Source organism: Ptiloglossa arizonensis, chromosome 2 (genome assembly GCF_051014685.1).
Source record: "Ptiloglossa arizonensis isolate GNS036 chromosome 2, iyPtiAriz1_principal, whole genome shotgun sequence".
Classification (NCBI taxonomy): Eukaryota; Metazoa; Arthropoda; class Insecta; order Hymenoptera; family Colletidae; genus Ptiloglossa; species Ptiloglossa arizonensis.
Genome location: NC_135049.1, coordinates 24,362,493 through 24,382,175, shown reverse-complemented (window position 1 = coordinate 24,382,175; position 19,683 = coordinate 24,362,493). Strand labels below are relative to the sequence as shown.

At 30.8% G+C, this 19,683-nt stretch overlaps 5 protein-coding genes across 9 annotated transcripts; 3 read left to right on the top strand and 2 right to left on the bottom strand.

Annotated features, from left to right (window-relative positions):
• Nucleotides 1–331: 331 nt before the first annotated feature.
• Nucleotides 332–2,785, top strand: LOC143154960 (lys-63-specific deubiquitinase BRCC36). Its single transcript, XM_076327098.1, has 7 exons — nt 332–465; nt 913–1,071; nt 1,168–1,372; nt 1,471–1,559; nt 1,642–1,746; nt 1,835–1,937; nt 2,010–2,785. Exons 2-7 carry the CDS (start codon nt 958–960, stop codon nt 2,153–2,155), a joined length of 762 nt encoding a protein of 253 aa, XP_076183213.1. The 5' UTR covers nt 332–465; nt 913–957; the 3' UTR covers nt 2,156–2,785.
• Nucleotides 2,406–7,608, bottom strand: Ksr (kinase suppressor of ras). 3 transcript variants are annotated; one of them, XM_076327091.1, is made up of 16 exons: nt 7,240–7,606; nt 6,556–6,696; nt 6,302–6,449; nt 5,963–6,226; nt 5,703–5,856; nt 5,409–5,587; nt 5,067–5,330; nt 4,861–5,000; nt 4,599–4,722; nt 4,326–4,513; nt 4,089–4,265; nt 3,772–3,957; nt 3,525–3,658; nt 3,312–3,449; nt 2,819–2,948; nt 2,406–2,674 (listed from the first exon to the last, which is right to left on the bottom strand). In XM_076327091.1, exons 1-16 carry the CDS (start codon nt 7,390–7,392, stop codon nt 2,522–2,524), a joined length of 2,673 nt encoding a protein of 890 aa, XP_076183206.1. In that variant the 5' UTR covers nt 7,393–7,606; the 3' UTR covers nt 2,406–2,521. The 3 variants fall into 3 exon arrangements, with proteins under 3 accessions (XP_076183206.1, XP_076183205.1, XP_076183207.1); XM_076327090.1 differs by having other exon boundaries at nt 4,326–4,531; nt 7,240–7,605; XM_076327092.1 differs by lacking the exon at nt 2,406–2,674 and having other exon boundaries at nt 2,827–2,961; nt 4,326–4,531; nt 7,240–7,608.
• A 320-nt stretch (nt 7,609–7,928) lies between these two features.
• On the top strand, nt 7,929–13,379 carry LOC143154956 (ankyrin repeat domain-containing protein 13D). 2 transcript variants are annotated; one of them, XM_076327093.1, is made up of 14 exons: nt 7,929–8,226; nt 9,181–9,316; nt 9,388–9,512; nt 9,586–9,631; nt 9,706–9,849; nt 9,993–10,064; nt 10,574–10,754; nt 10,830–11,052; nt 11,135–11,263; nt 11,343–11,493; nt 11,576–11,737; nt 11,805–11,905; nt 12,128–12,216; nt 12,662–13,379. In XM_076327093.1, exons 1-14 carry the CDS (start codon nt 8,128–8,130, stop codon nt 12,897–12,899), a joined length of 1,896 nt encoding a protein of 631 aa, XP_076183208.1. In that variant the 5' UTR covers nt 7,929–8,127; the 3' UTR covers nt 12,900–13,379. The 2 variants fall into 2 exon arrangements, with proteins under 2 accessions (XP_076183208.1, XP_076183209.1); XM_076327094.1 differs by lacking the exon at nt 9,993–10,064 and having other exon boundaries at nt 7,931–8,226.
• Nucleotides 13,380–13,657: 278 nt separating this feature from the next.
• Nucleotides 13,658–16,447, bottom strand: Mip40 (Myb-interacting protein 40). The gene is made up of 7 exons (XM_076327097.1): nt 15,706–16,447; nt 15,519–15,597; nt 15,208–15,346; nt 14,923–15,141; nt 14,477–14,660; nt 14,218–14,366; nt 13,658–14,089 (listed from the first exon to the last, which is right to left on the bottom strand). Exons 2-7 carry the CDS (start codon nt 15,595–15,597, stop codon nt 14,068–14,070), a joined length of 792 nt encoding a protein of 263 aa, XP_076183212.1. The 5' UTR covers nt 15,706–16,447; the 3' UTR covers nt 13,658–14,067.
• On the top strand, nt 16,064–18,488 carry LOC143154957 (multiple inositol polyphosphate phosphatase 1). Of its 2 annotated transcripts, XM_076327095.1 has the most exons (9): nt 16,064–16,141; nt 16,364–16,578; nt 16,656–16,966; nt 17,041–17,166; nt 17,238–17,382; nt 17,484–17,584; nt 17,694–17,803; nt 17,881–18,075; nt 18,160–18,488. In XM_076327095.1, exons 2-9 carry the CDS (start codon nt 16,380–16,382, stop codon nt 18,329–18,331), a joined length of 1,359 nt encoding a protein of 452 aa, XP_076183210.1. In that variant the 5' UTR covers nt 16,064–16,141; nt 16,364–16,379; the 3' UTR covers nt 18,332–18,488. The 2 variants fall into 2 exon arrangements, with proteins under 2 accessions (XP_076183210.1, XP_076183211.1); XM_076327096.1 differs by lacking the exon at nt 16,064–16,141 and having other exon boundaries at nt 16,169–16,578.
• The last annotated feature ends 1,195 nt before the right edge of the window (nt 18,489–19,683 follow it).

Genomic DNA, 19,683 nt, shown 5'->3' with positions numbered 1-19,683 from the left:
AAGGAATAAATGATATATATGTATATATGTACTTATTTTATAGTACAATTATATCAAAATATATGATTATTAAAAACAAATATTATTTAATATTCATATTCTTTCACACTGTCTTTTTTCTCTAAACAACAATAATTATATGCAGTTTAGTGTATCTACAATTTTCTTTTACCTAGAGTTTCTTAATTTGCAAACAACATAAATTTTACATTAATATATATATAACGCATACTGTAAAATGTTATACAAATTTTTATAATAGATATACATTCTTTTTTGTTTGAAAAATCATAAGTGCCATCTAACGATTAAATGGAAAAACAAAGATGTTACATACATATGCATGCATCATACTAAAAATGCAAAAGGTTTCAACTGATACGATGACAACTGCACATCTTTACAATTAGTGACGAAGTTTGTTTTGAACAGTGTGGATGTTTCCCAAAATATTATTTATGAAAAGTACGAAAGAACACGCATGAAAATTTAAATAACACTATCTTTTTCATTTTTGGAATCTTTTTATATGTAAATCTATGCGCATACTTACATAATTTGTACTATATTTTTAAGAATTTATGAAGTGTCTTTCACTTTTAGAAATATCAACAAATCACAATCACGTTTTATTGTCTTATAAAACTATTAAAAACGTAATTGTAAAAAAGATTTTTTCTTTTCAACAATATCACTTTAAGTAATTGATTTTAAGTATGAATTTGAACTTGAGGTTAAAACATTTTATTTACATAGTTTTAGAGGTTATTTGTTTTCTTTTCTTTAAAACCCAAAGTGTTAATTTAATACATATTTAAAGATAGCTACTTTTTAACATGATATTATATTTTTTATTAAAATTTCAATTATCTTAATGTACATTGGATTAATAAATGTTATAATTGATTTCAGACTCATAATTTTAATTAAATTATATTTACAACAAAGTCTTACATAATGGCTGCATATCCATTAAAAAAAGTAGAATTACAAACTGATGTATACATGGTATGTTTACAACATGCCTTGTCAACAGAAAGTTTTGAAGTAATGGGCCTATTAATTGGGAATGTATGTTCATAATTATATTTTGTTACTTGGTACAATTTTATACATTTTTCATCTGTGCAAAGATATTTCTACTGCTTGAACAATAATTTATGTTAGACAGAATGTGGCATTGCACAAATTGTAGCTGTTATTATTTTACGACGTTTGGACAAAAAGAAAGACAGAGTAGAAATTTCATCCGAACAATTATTAGAAGCTGTTGCTGAAGCAGATCGATTGACAGCCGAATTAAACCGTCCTGTTCATGTTCTTGGGTGGTATCATTCACATCCGCACATAACAGTTAGGCCCTCACATGTTGGTAAGTTTACAGATTATGTTTATTACCCACTTAAATATAAAGGTAAACTGTAACTTTATTGAAAACAGCATTCTGATAATAAAAGTGTTTTTTTTTAGATGTTAGGACTCAAACAAACTATCAAACAATGGACCATGGTTTTGTGGGATTGATATTTTCAGTATTTTCAGAAAGCAAAGAATCTAAGGTAAATATTGAATGAAAGTTATTGGACAGTTATGATACATTTAATTTATTGTGCTTGTTTTGATAATAATATACTTTTGTAGGAGCAAGAAATCGTTTTAACTTGCTTCCAATCACATAATGGAGAAGCAACAGAAATTCCATTAGAAATTGTACACACATCTCTGATATCGGATAAGTGTTTAAAGGTACATATTTAAATAATAAATTTATAGCTAGTTCTACATGTAAATGTAATTTTCAGTTATAAATATTTAATTCCTATACTTTTTTTAGACAATGACGGATTTACCAAAAATTTTGGTTCAAGAAGAAGAAGAGATGGCTGAAACATGCAGAGATCATCAGGATATTCTCGCCAGTATACATAATAATGCTGGTTAGTTTAATTATTTTAATATTTAGTGGTTTTCATTGCGACAAAGAGAATGAATTCGGTTATTATTTACAGTGAGAACACGAACGTTAGTTCACATAACGGACATAATCACGAAGCCTTTGGTATTGACGTTTGAGAAAAGGATAGCTTTAAATAAATTACGTGCTGCACATCTTCGGAGGCAGCTACAGGAATTACAAAAAGTGTGCAATGGATAAAATTCTTGTTTTACTGTAAAACAAATATTTCTTCTTTTTCTTGTGTGTTACAAACATAAGTATATTAAGTTCAGTATTTTTTCACTCTGCAATAATAAATTTCCATTTAGTTTTCATACTATTTATTGTGCAAGGTGAAAGCAAGTTCCATGTACAGAATGTAGAGTTACTTAAAATAACAAAACATAAACAAATTTTTTCTGCCCAATTTTCACAATCTTTTTGTTAACTAAATAAGAACAGACAAACGAACCTTTTAGTGATTATTTTTATTTTACCTTTCACGAACAAAGTTCTGGCAATAATTGCACAGTTCTATATTTACACTACGAGAACAACAGTGTATTTAAATAGACTTAAATGTATTCAAAACACGGATTCTGCAGAACGAGAAAGATGTATAGGATGAGAAGGACTACGTGCTAACCTTTTGCGAGGCAGCTTTTCCAGAGTAGTTAACAATTTCGCAAAGTCGGGTCGATTTTCTGCATGGTATGACCAGCAAAGCATTAGGATATCCTATAAATATGTGTAAAAAAATCAATATTAAAAGATTATAAAAACTTTACGGAATTCGAATGAGTTTGAAGACGAATTTTTTAAACAGCGTTATAAAAATCAGTGAAAAGAAATATGTAACGAGTAATATTTAACGTAATATACCTTTACATCACGGGAGGCTTGCAAATTAGCTAATGTTTGCTTCATTCCTTTGCCAACTTGCCAAATGATTGCTTCAGGAGGTTGTCCTTTAAATGGCCATTCTCCGCATAAAAGTTCATACCACACGGTTCTATGATAGGACACTTTTTTTTTAGATACATTAAACAAAAATACTTTAAATACTTGTTATTTAATGTTATATTAGTTTGAGACGTCGCATGTTGAAAAGCAAATGCTAAAATGTTTTGTCATGAATAGAAAAGAAGTATAAAAGTTCATTTATATTTAATAAGATGATTCATAAATATTATTTCAAGTATAGAAGGGTATTTAATTGATTTCAAAATTGAACTAATATGTACTGGAAAGGCTTGGCTTAACCAGAACAAACAAATTTCGATGAAAAGAACATTACTTTTTGCAATGTTTATCGAATAGAATACATTAGATTCAAAAAGCAATGTTATATTCTATGCTAATTCTGCATACTAACCCAAATGCATAAACGTCAGAGGCTTCTGAAAAAGGTAATTCTTCCTGATCTCGATTTTGTTGCGGTCTCAATCGTCGAACAATTTCAGGAGCTAAATAACATAACCAACCGGGTGGTATACTCAATGCATTTCCTTGTCTGTACAAAAAATAATAAATATAAAATTAGAATTTTGATTTACATTAAATACATTCCTTTAAATAAAAAGTTTACCTGTTTCCATAACAAAGTTTCGTAACACTAAACAAACCAAAATCAGTTATGACAACTTTTCCATTTTCTAAAAATATGTTTTTGCTCTTGAGATCTTTGTGAATTATTTCACGAGCATGAAGATATCCCATTCCCTAGGTAATAATAAGTATGTTTTATGTTTTGTTTCTTTCATAATTTATTAAAAAATGATATAATAAATTTTGTGATAAACGATAATTACACTGAAGTATTTATGTGTATATACCTGAGAAATCTGTTGAGCGATGATGGTAGTTTTATTCATATTAAATTTATCTTTACACAGGTGAATGTGAGTGTAAAGAGTCATGCCTTTGCTCATACTAGTCACTATTGCCAAGCGAGGAGGCTTCATGCAAGCTCCCATAAATAAAACTAGATTTTCATGTCTAGTTTTTCGGAATGTAGCCACCTAAAAATTTAAATACAATATAATTTAAATAACGAACATTATGATTTAATTTGAACAAATAACGTTAAAGTTATTCATTAAATTGAATTAGTAAAAGCAAGTCAATTGCAGAAAGAGTATTTTTATTATACCTCTAACTTGAATGCTTCCAATGTTTTATCATCGTCTAAATAATAGTCCATGTTTAAGACTTTAATCGCAACATTACCATGCCAATAGCCTCTGTACACCGTACCAAATCTTCCAGTACCTATAGGTTCTCCAATTTCTAATTCATCATAAGGAATGTCCCATTCTCGCATCGATAACTGTAATAATAGATCCATTTAGATGTGATAATACATAAACATTAGATTGAAATTACATACACTGTTTTGTCGTGGCCACCGACTATCGCCTGGTTCTCCATCAGAGACTTGAGAATCTTGAGAATCAACCCTAACGGGTGTTCGTTCAGAATCTGTATTTACGCTACCAGATCCAGAAGCACTCACTGTTCTTTCGCTATCGCTCGACATAGTTGTACCTTCGAGTCGATGAGTCTCTAATGTAACACCTTTTTCATTGAGCACGTCTAGAAGTGAATTGTGATCAATTTTTTCTATATCACAATGAAATGTATTGTACGATAATTTTGGTACCTGGAAAATGGAACTGTTGTTTGGCAGGTGCCTGTGGAATTTGGCTAGTATTGGCAGGTAGCAAAGCTGGACTAGAAGGCGTTGAGCTGTTACAGCTCGAGGTATTTGAACTAGAATCCGCGCCCTGGTACACATACATTTGTAAAGTATTAAGTCTTAAATGGATTTAATCTTGATTAACTTGAGGTATATGTTTCTGACATAAATAAAGAATAAACTTATAAAAAAAAGATAAAGAAACGTGAATTCATATTCAACACACCTGAAAAGGTATGTTCACAGACGAATGTGGATGGGATCGTTTTCGATCCCTTCGATTTAAAGAGCTCAATAAATTTGAGTTGTGATGATTGGGAGATGTTATACCAGGTTTGCTTAATATTGGAGAAACATTTACCATACCTAAAAATTTATATTTTAATCAAACTTGATGGAAGGAATGAATGAATTTTTAAGGTTTATACATACCGTCACCTTGTACAGTTCTTTTAAACTCATCAAAGAGTTCTTGAGGTAGGCCACAAGAAGGTGGTACTTTGGATTCGCATTCCCGGTGACATTTATATTTACATTCTTTGCATTTTAAGCCAGTGTCCATAAACATTTGCTTTTCGCAATAGTCACAAGTTGTCATCATTTTAAATGTTTTGGTAAAGCGGTGAGCAATTATATGGCCCATTCCTCGAGTTACAGTCGGAGTACGTGGTGACTTTGGCACTTGGAGACTTGTTACTATAATGAATAAGAGTTAAGTATATATTTGAATTTTTGTATCAATGTGAATTTTCCAGAATAGTGAAGTATACTTACCTGTTCCCTTAAAACTGTTATCATCGCTTTCTGCACTAGAATAAGGTGGTGATTTAACAGGACTACTACTATTCAGCAACAGACTTTCTCCTGTAATATCTGCATTACTACTACAAGATCCTGATTCTGTAGGCAGACGATTTCTTCTTCCCACAGAACCAACAGGATCATTCCCACAACTATAGAAATGATGAAAAAATATTTAATATTTATCTGCAAGTTTTATACATATGTATATATGTACACGCGCACGCGCGCACGTGTATAAAACACTATTAAGAGTTAAAGTATTACCTTGAAGCTGTATCTCCATTTTCAAGACGGTTTGCTAATTGTGATTCATGAGATTTTGACTTAGTTAATGGAAACACTTCTGGTTGCGATATTGTATTTTGTAAACCTATTTGATGTCTTTTACAAGGAGGAGGAGTAGTTGGAAACTTGATTCCTATTATTAAAAAACAAAATTTTATATTACTTATAAAATTGTATATATATACTTTATAATATAAAATAAATTAATTTAAATAGATATGGAAAGATTTGTTACTTACCACGTCCTGACCTTTGTAAAAGAGGAGTAGATGGAGGACTAGTTGATGATAAAGACGTAATGGAAGAAGCTTGTGCTAATATATCACTGTTAAGATTATTGTTGTTATTATGATATGGAATGCTGTCTTCTGAAGGAACAGAACATCTGGTTGTACGGGATCGAACTGGCCGAGGAGATGCTCCAGTACGTAAATGGTGTCTATCCCAAGAATCCCAATACAAATTCATATCACTATTATCCATATCTCCTCTTAAGAGAACATCTAAACGAAAATATTATTAGATAGAAATATAAGAAGAATATGATACACAATATTCCAATGTAAATAAATTCTTACCCATATACCGACGAAGATTGTGCAATGCCCTACAGAGTCTACGAAGTTCTTCTTCATGTCTAATATTATTTTCTCCCAACATACTACCTAACTCATGCTCAGACTTCTCTTTAAGAGCTTCGAGTGAGTTAGCCTTAGAGCAGACCATCTGAAATTTATTATTAATGGATATATCTACTGAAGTCTATGGATATTTATAATAACATTTCTCATATAAAGATAATGAAAAAGTATTACAGAAATATTATTCATACCTGTATAGACTCTTGCGTAAGTCCCACTACCCGTAACCATTGCTGCAAAGATGGATATTGTCTCATCTCTGCAGGCAATGATTCTACAGCCAGTTTGGCTTTGGTTACTAGTTGCTTTGAATATAATTTGATAAGCTTCCCCTAAAATGCATGTTACTTATATTTATGACAAGAATAAATAATAACAAGTAATAAAAATAATTTTCACAAAATAAATGTATTTTTTTCAATATCAAATTAAATTATTTTCTTTGTTATCTTATGAAAAGATAAACTACAATTATTGAAAACAACATTTGATTATTTATTGTTTGATTACAAATGTTATTAATAATAATGACCATTTTAATTGCTTGAAATTGTTTATTGAAATAAAAATTTTCTCAAAAATTCTGAAAAATATTTCAAACCAAAGAAAGAAAAAAATTTAATATTTCTTTAATACAATTTTATCATTGTTGCAAATAATAACACCGTAAATACGGAACGGAAGCATCAAAATATTCGCGCGCATAAATTTCTAACGCGCATGCAAATACGAACTCCAAGTCGATAAAGAAACGCATTTGCAACTTGTTGACAACCACGAAGCAGCTCTTCATGAGGTCAAGGCAACCGTGCTTGAAGGTAACGAAACAAGAAGAACGAGGAAGAATCAAAGGAGCCGTGAATTTCTTGGAGTACCTCGAGCGTACGAATTTCCTGTTGAGTAAGTTCTGCGCTGGTGGAACATTGAGTTCGTAAGCCCTCGAGCCGATCGGCAGAGATGTCAATCATGGATTGAACGACATCCAAGGCTCGACGGATCTCTTGTTCCGCATCCTCGCTGTCCGCCATCCCGTGCCACGGTGACGGCCCCTTGTTTCGTTGTTCGCGAGTCCGACTTTTACTTCACAGGCATAATTCCTCTCGCACGGAGCCTGTATCGGTCACGGCTTTATCACTGACTCTCCGTGTAACCAAACCACTTATCAACATTGACAACCATCTTGGCCGCCTATCGATGACGTCAATCGGTGCCCAACAATCCGGGATGTCAGCGCGTTCATTCGAGCGACTCTATCGCGTTCGTAAAAACACTCTTTTAAGTGAACGTGGTTGATTTCAATTCATCCACAGGTCACGTTCACACTATCGCTTTACCCCATTTGCAACTGGTGTTCTCCATTTAGCTGGTTAAATCGAATATTCAAATACTCAATTAAGTTACCGAATAATATTCAAATAGAAAATAAGACAAGCGGAATAAATGTGTTCACTTCATAGTATCTTAAATAATTATTAAGGCTATTTGTAATTTATGCTGAACTGTATAGGTTTCGGAACGTTTACTGAGTAGAGCGTATATAAGCGCCACTTGCAACATTTCCTTTTGTCATTTTATGCACTCGACACGCGGTTCGGAGTTTCTTATCTAGCTGTCTTACCCGGTCGATGAGTAATGATCATTTACTCGCCACATATCTGGCTCGGTGTCATGTATTCGTCTGACAAAATTCTGTGTCGTATGTTTGAATTGTGGAATTTTGTATAATTACTGGTGTGTATGTCAGCGTTAAGGACTTCATAGAAATGGTGAATATAGATACAATACAAAAGAGTTATCGGCTGCACTGGCTCGTATGGAATAACAACTATGTAGAACTTGAGAACGAGTTATCTTCGAAGCTGGTTCGTATGAAAAAATGTCATTCGATTATTAAATCGTGTTCAAAGATATCGCCAGTCATATTTGTTATTAAGCAGATGTGACAGTAAGATACGAATCTCCAACATTAATTAACTGCTATTTTTTTTACTAACTGAATATAATAAAATGACATTTCCCTTGTATCTCATTTGCTTATCCATGTATTGAATAATAACAGTGATAAAATAAGAAGACAAGTGTAGATAATAAACGTATTTTTATTGTCATTGGAAAAATTAATTTCCATATGTATTGTGTGATTATAAAATATAATAGAAAATATGTTTTTTGAATCTTATTTTATGACAAACATAATTGTATGTAAATGTAAATGATATTGAATAGCAAGAATTCAGTATTGGTATTTATGTACCGATATACATGGATTTCTAAAGAAATCTCAAGATTAATTTTAATTCATTGAAATTAATTGCAACATGTGTGTGTGTGTGTGTGTGTATATATATATATATTGATTTGAATAGATTATTTGGTTGCTGTCAGAGAGCTTTATGAGTGAAGCCTCAAGTATGTGGGAAACCATAAATGTTCACTGATTTGTAACTTTCGATGTTATACTTTGAATATATCATTGATCAATCTGATATAGCTTTTAGAATAATCGTATTACGAATTATCAACCTTGTCAATTCTTATTCTTTTCATTTTGTCATAAAAGGTCAAATAATAACATGTTGCTCAGTTTATAGTAAACTATGCTTTCAGTACACAAAGAGTTTAATTGTTGGTTATTAGTCTTGATATCTGTTAATATTCTTTATGATAAGAGAGCTTAAAATTTGATAAGCATTTGTTTGAACCTAGAATTTTAACAGCATATATGTAATATAATTATAAAAAGTTCATAACTAGTTTAAGAATATATGAATGAATGTAAATGTAAAAATCATATTTAATAAAAAATCATTTTGTAGCATGATATTGAAAAACGCGATAATAGAGGACGAACACCATTGATGTTAGCTGTAACTTTGGGTAATATGAATTGTGTTGGAGTGTTGTTGCAACATGAAGCTAATGTCAACACAGAAAATACTCAAGGATGGAGTGGTAATAATTTTGTTCATTAAAATTTCATATTGATTTTGTATACAAAATTTTATTATTTGTCATTTTTGTAGTGGTTCAAGAAGCAGTTAGTACAGGAAACCCTGAATTATTGCAGATGGTGCTAGCACGTAGAGATTATCAAAGATATTGCAAACGGGTAGCTGGTATTTCAGAATTACTTCATAAACTTAAACAAGTAGGTTCATTAACGCAAAGCATAAAGTAGTGATATTTTAATGATATGAACCAAAATTAAATAATATTTTCAGGCTCCTGATTTTTACATAGAAATGAAATGGGAATTTACTAGTTGGGGTAATTAGAAACGTTTATAGTTTTATTATTTTCTTTATGTAAAACCATTAAACTAATGTTTTGCTTATCACTAGTTCCTCTTGCCTCTAGAATGTGTCCTAGTGACACTTATAAAGTATACAAACAAGGCAGTAATGTCCGAATTGATACAACTTTATTGGGATTTGATCATGCCACTTGGCAACGTGGAAATCACAGTTATGTTTTCAAAGGACAAAGTGAGTATTTGAACATCATTACCTTGCATGAACATTAATATTCGCAAAATTTATTTTAATCTTCAGGTTTTTTGAGTGTTTTTCCTTTTATATTAATAGTAGAATCTTTTATTTGTTCTTTAATTGTGTATATTAAATGCAAGCTGCAACAAATGTACCTGTGGCAATTAGATGTGAACGGAGTTATGTGTTCAGTATGATGGGACAAGAGTCAGGTGACAGAATTACTTTTACAGTTAATGTGGTGTACAGAATTTTAGAGAATATATACTTCAATGAAGTAAAGAAAACTTTCTCGATAAATTCATTATGTAGATATTTACTTTTACTTCCATTATTATTTTTTCTAATTTTTATTATTTTTAAAAAGTTTGTATATTACACTGAAGCTTGCAATGGTAAGTGTATATGCTATGCAGTTATAATTATTATGATAATATTTATATTGCTGTACTATTACATAAATAACTGCTTCTAATACATTAATATCTTCATATGAGTAAGTAGTTTTATATATATATATATATATATATATATATATATATAAATATTTATACATATAAATATTTAAAGAAATATCAGTAGATTTTGTGTAATTAGTAGCAACAATGCATAAAATTAATTAGTTTGAGTCTTACATTGTAAAACAATTTGCAAGGTGTATTTTAGTAATCATTTTATAAAACATTATTTCAATATAAAAATAGGACTTGTATTTATACAGATGATGGAGCAACGATGATGGAAGTAGATCATGAAACAAGAAGAGTACGCGTTGAGCATATGAAACTTATAGAGATCGATAATATACAATCAATGAATCCTTCTGAGGAAGGTTTATTTACCCGTCTTACAAATCCTATAGTAACTACATATATAGATACAGATAAAATTAGTTTTGAACGGTAATTAGACTTTATATTTTACTCTTAGAACAACATACATATGTATTTTTTATAATGTTATCTATGTATTATTAGCAATAAAGCTGGTTTATGGGGGTGGCGTTCTGATAAAAGTGAAGTAATAAATGGACACGAATGTAAGGTTTTTAGCGCAAGTAATGTAGAATTAATAACGAAAACTCGGTTAGAACACTTGTCGGAACCTGACAAGATAAGGGCTCGTGCTCGTACGCCTTTACAATCATTTTTTGGCATAGCGGAGCAACAGCAGGAGAATTGTATTAGTGCAACTACTAGCGTAACTTTCTTTTCTTTTAAATGTTTTATTTAGATACAATATAATAACTTCTGAATTATATTTATTAAATTATTTGTTTTAGGAAGAATATAACAATGTTGGGAATCCTTCTAACATTACAGCTGAAGAATATTTTGATCCAGATGTTGATTTAAATGGGAGAGATATAGGTAGACCAAAGGAAATAAATACAAAAATTCAGAAATTTAAGGTATTTAAGCAGCTTTATGCTGGAATTACATTCTAGACAAGAATATAATTTCAATAAAATTAAATGAACAAACTTATAGGCAACTTTATGGCTTAGTGAAAAATATCCATTGAGTCTTCAAGAGCAAATTATGCCAATTGTCGATCTTATGGCAATATCTAGTTCACATTTTGCAAAATTAAAGGATTTTATTCAAATGCAATTACCTTCTGGATTTCCTGTTAAAATCGGTAATTTTTGAAGTCTTTTAGAATAAAAAATGCATTTGATATATCAATGTTTAGTAAATATTAGTTATGTTTTATTTTATAGAAATTCCCTTGTTTCATGTATTAAATGCGAGAATAACGTTTGGAAACATTTTTGGCATGGATCAGGAAGTACCCCATGTAGGTCATTTACTCGAAACTAATAGAATTACATGTTTAATTGATGATACTTGCTTTGAAGCCCCAATGGGATATGTCAAATTGGGTAAGCATAATATTATTGTAATTTTGTATAAAGTATTCCAGAATATCGTTATATATATTTTTTATAGATGCCGAAGTTCAAACGCAATTTAGTATTGACGAAGAAGATGATCTATTACAGTTTGCTATTCAGCAAAGTGTACTAGAAGCTGGAAGTGAATGTGACGAGGTATGCATATACTGTTGGCATCTGAGACGAGTGCTTCTGTGTTACTATCAAAGTTTTTCATTATTTCTTTCTGTATGAGAAAAAAATGATCAGTACCAGATGATAACACAGGAACATTTATCCTAGGGATCAATAGTATCTAAATTTGTAATGTTTATATGTTTCAATGAAAAATATTAATTTAGACGAACTGTAACACTTTGTCAAATTTAAACTATTAAGGTTGACATATGGGAAGCATTAAGGGCTCAAAAACCATCACGTCCAACGACGCTTAACATGACGACTGAAGAGGAAAGGCAACTTCAAAGGTATGAAAATACCATACTTATAGAAATGCCGTTTCGGATACTTTGCTTTTATTTTAAAAGTTCTAAACAATTTCTTTTGCATGTGTTCTTGCTCAACAATTCATATTCAGGAAGGTGGGTGAAGGATACCTGTTACAAATGTTGATTTCACGATAATAATTCAAAGAGAATCCCAAAATGTATTTTGTTAGTTATTGAGAAATATTTAGATCTTTCGTGTAATGATAAATACATAACAATTCTTGCGTTAAATACGGGAAGCCAAATGATGTGTTAGAAAAAAAATAGAATTTTAATTTGTTTAGAAATCCCATTTTCCACATATTTTAGCAGCCTAGATTTTTTGTACGCATTGGCGTACGTAGTATAATCGTGCTAGGCAATATTTTGAGTGCACAACATTTAAGCGAATAAAAATAAATTTTTTATTTTTTGTTTAATGCAGAGCGATTCAGGCAAGCCTGGCACGCTATCAGGAGAGTACTGTGGCATGTGCGAGCGGTCGGAGTAACACAAATATGGCAAGCGATGTAGAAGATCCTGATGCTCTTGAAGATACGGCAGAACAATTAAGACTAGCATTAAAACTGTCAGAGCAACAACAATTAGAAGAGGAGCAGCGTCGATTGTTGGAAGAAGAAACGTTTCGGCAAGTGTTGGAGCTGTCTCTGACAGACAAGTGAACTTTAAAATGTGCAATAGTCATGAATGAAACTCGATCAAGCTATACTTCCATGATCACGAGAAATCTTCCGGCCGCGCAATATTGAGACTGTCAAACAAGAAATCATTTCCTACGATTCATAAAGTAAAACTGTTGCTTACAACAGACATTTGTTATTATGGTATATAGTTACACATAAAGGTCAAATGGTGAAAATCATATAGCATTAACTATGAAAGTAAATAATTTAACTTATGTTATTTATTTCTTAGCTACATTTTATATGGAGGAAATAGTAGTATGAAGATTATGGTACGTAATGCTTAGAAGTCTTGAAAATTACAATTAGCTCTGGTGTAAAGTCAGAACATTTTCCTTTGAGTCTCAAATATTCAAAGTCGAACAATACCAGTCAAATACGAATAAAGTCTTCTTGTTGAAAGTACGTACTGTAAGTTACGACTGTCAATATTTAAAATAAAAAGCTTGTAATTCTCAAGCCTTCAACAATTATTCGTTTTTTCCTCTCTCCTAGCATTAGATTTTCTTCTCCGAAATTTCTAGCCTCAAAATCTAGTTACATTTAATAAATTAATGTTTTAATTAACATTTTGTGTAACAATATGCTAAAAACTGTCTCTCTTTAATGTTTGGGCAATTAAAACTATTCCAAGTTCCTTTTTATACCCGTGATAAAATAATTGTAAGTAGCGTTTCAATTTATTAAGGGTAGTAGTAATGTAATGAAAGTTTGTTATTTATTCTTTATAGTTTATTCATTCTAGATGAATAATTTCGTTGAAATTATTCAATTATTCAAATAAATTATGTGTGCGCAATAAGAAACCATTAATTAACCTGTTGTTAGCATACAGCAATTTGTATTGAGAATCAAACATAATTTTACTACATATCACTTTTTCCGTAAAAATTTATATCGAGAAGATAAATTATTGCTTGACACGCGATTCCTTTACTACATAAACTAATCATTTGTAATAAAATATAATTGCGATACATTAATTATACTGTAATAAAAAGGTGTATTTCTACAAGTAATATACAACAGGTATAATTAAGTCTATAAAATAAAATGTACGTAGAAAAGTATGACAAAAATGTTATATGCTGATCAAGATCAGATTTTGTTAATAATGGTCGACAGTACCAATACTGTCACAGATGGGCTACTCGAATTCTGATTGTGCCCTAAAACAGAAATAATAATGTTTTTATAATAAAGTGTGTTCTGCAACATGAAATTTACTCTGAGAAATATTTTTACAGAATTCCAATGGAAAATTAGATATACTCCCATCAACATCTTTGCTACAAACCTCTTAAATATAGTATTTAATATGTTTGCACTTTGTATGAAACGCTGTTCATTCTTATGCGCTTGTTGATACCATTTTTTACGTACAGTATTCCAATGTGTTCTATGTTCTCTTAACAATGTTTCTCGTGACTTCAGACATTGTCCGTCCTAGAATATATTATGCATATATACATATATATTTATTATAATATAGTTAACAATCGTACTCTCGGATTATGAGGATAAAATATGCAAATTCATGCGAATAGATATCTTACATAATCTAAATTTAATTCTTCCTTTTCTCTAGATATTGGTGAAGGTATACGATTTCTAGGTATAGCCTCTTCACAAGGTAATGGAGGTGGCAAATAATAAACATCACGAACTTCTCCGTTTGTGTCCAATATATTGTTACTTACATTAATTTCATTTACTATTTCTGGACTTGGACTGCGTACTCTGAAAGCAAATACAAAGCAAAAATTGTGTTGTTTCTGCGCAGAACTAATCTTTAATTTTAATATACATATGTATAATTAGAGATCCTGCACAGTATTTTACAAATAATATTCATTAAAATTATGTTAATGTTAGCATAAATACACGTGAAAATATAATAGCATTAATGAGATAGTTAAGATTATTATGTATGAGCAAACATCAAAATGAATGAATAACATTTAGATATTTACAACTTTTATAATTGTTTTACATTACTTACTTTGGAACAAGATTGGGATTCCTTGGTTGATTAGCCATCCAAGCTCTGCATATAGGATAAAGTGGTGTATCTTCTTGAAATTGTGCTAAATCAACACTCCGATCAAATAATTTCATTACATAAGTATGGTGAAATGCTGTATCTAATAGCACTTGTCTGCGACGTCGTACTTTTCGTGGCTGTTGAAAACCTATTGATTTTGTTCTGTACATATTATCACTAAAAATAACAGATTCATTAGATAATGTAAAAGAAAAATAGTTGTACATGTTTAAGTGATATTACATTTTCTTCATTTGATGTTTATAATCTTGTGATGAATTTTCTTCACTTGAATCTGCCGATGATCCTGAATCACTATGTTGCAGTAGTTCTCTAAGAGCTCCTTTTAAGCGATCCCTTGCAACAAGTACATCACTGTCTCCTATTGCAGAATTTATTTCAAGTTTGTAATATCTATATTATCAATAACAAAGAATATAACTATTTTTAAAATGAATGTAATACAATAAATTATTATAATTAAACTATAATACAATAATGAATTAATAGTTACTGCTAAAATTAGTAAATGTAAATAAAATATTTTTCATTACCCAATTCATCTTTTATTTCTACTTTTACACGTCCAGGAAGTGGTGCAGGCGGTGGTTGAATATTTCTTTTCTTTCCCATCTGAATTGTGACAAAAGTTAATTGTTATATGGGTTATATTTTATAAATAGTTGCAATATCTTTTTTCATTTCTATAGATTAACAATAATTTATCATAAATATACCTACCTTTTAAAAATACTTTCATCTACGTATCGAAAGAGAGAGTTTCTAAAGAAAATACTTTCTTTCTAAATGCAAGAATTACTGAGAAATATTGTTACAAAGAAAAAAAATGGAAAATTAATATACATTCATCTTTTAATAAATTTTATATTGTCGAATATTCAAACGTGCGAGGTTAAGTAAAATATAACTTGATTGTACATACAATACTTTGGCAACAATGAAAACAGAATAATTTTTAATTGTATCTTCGTCTTATTTTCAATTCTTTTGAATAAAAATTACGTCATGTTATTTGGACAATAAAATGGACAATAAAACGATAAATCACAAGTCAAACAATTTGAGAACTTCATATATTGAATGACACGCGCTGATTCTTTTTAAAGATACGGCACGATTCACTATTGGATCATTTAATCCTGGAATATTCTTGTTGGTACGTTTTGATTTTTTTAAAGTTTTTAAAAACGATTTTCATTGCATTTTTTTTCCATTACTTATAATTGAATTAGTTATTTCTTTATAATATAGTAGACAAACATTTTAATGCTGAAGTTAACGATTGTATTACGTTCCTGCTTGGTTAATGTCGCACAACAAATTTCACGACCGCGAGATAACTTGTTCTGTAATTTATTGATTGTTTTTAATATTTTAGATCAGATACAAACTTTATGTATTGTAGATACATAAGTATCAATAAGATGCAGCAAATCTTGAGTATAGAAGTATTTTTAATTCTAAATATAAGTGTTATAGTTTTTTGTGCTCATAATTGCTTTTTGCATAGCAAAGATTATAGGTGTAAACTAGGAACAAACACACCATATAGATTTATAGCTAATTATGATGATTCTCCTCTTGAATATACAGGTATATAATCTAACTATTTAATTCTTATTCATAATGATTTAATATAACAAATTGATTTCTGCTAATATTGTTTTTAGATTGTATTCCAAAGAAGATATGGTTAATTTTAAGACATGGCACAAGATTTCCTAGTGCAAAATATGTATTATCCATGATTGAAGAACTGCCAGAATTACAAAAAATTATTTTAGATAATTATGAAAGAAATGAAACAAGTTTTACAGTCGAAGATGCAGCTCTATTGAGAGATTGGAAAATTACATTTTCTAAGGATGATATCGCGAAATTAGCAGAAGAAGGTGAAAATGAGATGATCGATCTTGGAGAAAGATATCAATCTAGGTTTCCTTCTCTTATGCCAGAAGTTTACGACAATCGGACTTACAGGGTAAAGAAGAATGTACTCTTCGCCTTTTATGTACTTTTATCGTTTCCTGATTAAATATTAATATTAAATTTTAGTTCAAATATACTGCTACACAGCGTACCAAAGAAAGTGCGAGAAACTTTGCTACTGGTTTATTTGGCAGATACAATAGTTATAATGTTTGGTATCCAGAGGCACACGACAAAGATCCTGTGTTGAGAGTAATTTTCAATAATCTACATTAACCAATAATTGATTTCTTGTTATTTAATACTTTATTTTAAGTTTCTAGTTTTATAAACTTTGTCAACGTTGGCTTCTTGAGGTGCACAATGGCCTAAGTACTCGTATAGAGAAAGATAAATTTCTGAAAAGTGAAATTTATACCAAGATGTTGCAAGATGTTTCAAAACGTATTGGTCATCAGGTTGATCATGGTTAGTGCAGTATAATTAAATATATAATTTTTCATCGCGAGAATGTAAAGAATGAATTGCGTACATAGAAAATGTACAGTTAATAAAAATTTGTATTTCAGGAACTGTGTGGTTGATGTACATGATGTGCAGATTTGAAACAGCATGGCAGATAAGTGCTGAGTCACCTTGGTGTAAAATGTTTTCATTACATGATTTTAAGGTGAATTTTTAGGATATTATGCTTGAATTTTTATTATTTTAATAGTTATACATTCTTTTTGAGAACTTTTATCAAGAGTTTAGTTGTATTCTAAATGTAAATCTTTCAGATACTCGAGTTTGTAGAGGATTTAAGAAAATATTGGATCGATGGATATGGGTACAAATTAAGTTACGAACAAGCATGCTCTGCATTGAGAGATATGTTTGATTTTCTCACGTAAGTATTTATTTTGTTTTCAAAATTTGTTTACACTAAATATTATAGAATTAAAATTATAAGTCTTTAATTCGTAGATTAGTCGATGGGCCATCAGTATCGGCATACTTTACTCATTCAGGCACCATTTTGAAATTATTGGCTTCTTTGGGAGTTGCAAAAGATGATCAGCATTTAATGCACGATCTTTTTTCGCTGTATGCAGATCACAGAGCTTGGAGAACTGGTGTTATCGATACATTTGCATCCAACATCGCGTTCGTTTTATACAAGTAATTATCAATTATTTTTTACCTACAAGATAATAAGATAATAATACTTTGTTATATTCCCGATATTTGTCATTTTTATTTTAGTTGCTCATCGGGAGGTCCTAGTATTCTTTTTATGCATCAGGAAAGACCACTCTATCTCCCAGGATGTCCCTTATACATACCATGTCCTTTATCCATTATGAAGGCATTATATCCTGATCATGAAGAAGAGTGTCAGTTTGAAGAAATGTGTGCAATAGAAGAAAGCACATAATTGTAGGAAAATATAGAATCATAAAAGATTTAATGTAATAAATGAATTTTTACTTGGCTTTGTAAATTATACTACGCAAATATTATTGTGTTGTATTTAAAGAATACAGCATCTCAAACATCTTAAACAAATTTTTAAATAAAGTATTTCAAACTCTTCAAAATATCGACTCCTTAAATTTTATTAATAACATTTAGAACTCCAAGTGCTGGATATTTTTAATAAATCATTTCAAAATGAATATATTATTTCGCGCTTACGTATTGTTCGATCATTCTTTCTTTAGAATATAAGATATTATAGAGTGGAGTCTGAGAATAAATGGGACTTGGACAATTTTCATAAGCTGCTAGTGTAGCATAACTTTGAAAATATGTTTAATTTTGAGTTGGTAAAATTTTACAATATTTTCTGCGAATGATAGGTTTAAAGTTCCGAATTACCACTGGTAAATGCAGAGTACGCTAAAAAAACCATTGATTTTCCACACAGTCGGTAAATACTTTGGTTCCTGTTCGTGACATCAACTTTTTTAAAATCTTAAGTCTACTCTATTATATTTTTCGTTTACGACATCAAACGACACTCTGTCCTGCATTAAGCTTCGTTAAACATAAGTTTCTCTTGATTCTGTACAATTTACAAAATCCATTTGTACTTCGAAAAAGATTCCCAGTTACCATCCGAAAACACAGAGGGCGCTGTGAAACCACTGGTTTCACAGACGGTCGATAGATACTTCGGTTTTTGTTCGTGGCGCTAACTTCTTTAAGATCCTAGGTCTGGTTTGCGATGTTAGGTGGCATTGCGTCCTATATTAAATTCCTGGTAAACTCAAGTTTCTCTCGATTCTGTACAAATTATTAAATTTATTTGCACTCCGAACAGGTTGAACGAATCGTGACGTAAGCGGTACGATCGAGACGATCATGGAGCAGACGAATGGTTTCTCATCCCGTTATCCAATGGTGCTGCATCATCCGTGAATCCTTGCATCCATGGAAATCGGGGCCGACGCGTTAATAATACCGAACGGTCGAGAAACGTGGGGCAACGACAAGAAAAAAAAAAAAAAAAAAAAGAACTCTCAGCTTCCTCTTAAGGAGAATGGTTTTCATCCCTCTGTCCCCTCGCAAGCTGTCCGTTACCTCCGGATTGGCTCCCACCTTTTTACGAGGATAAACGGCACGACGACGAAGGACCCGACGATTTCCCGTAAATCGATCATCGCTCGCCGCTCGTCGACGTAATATAGAGTTACGCTCGACGAAATTTTTTTCTCCGGAAATCGTTCGATCCACGAGATCGATCTCGCGTTCCTTTTTTCAACCGGGTTTTACCGTTGAAACGGC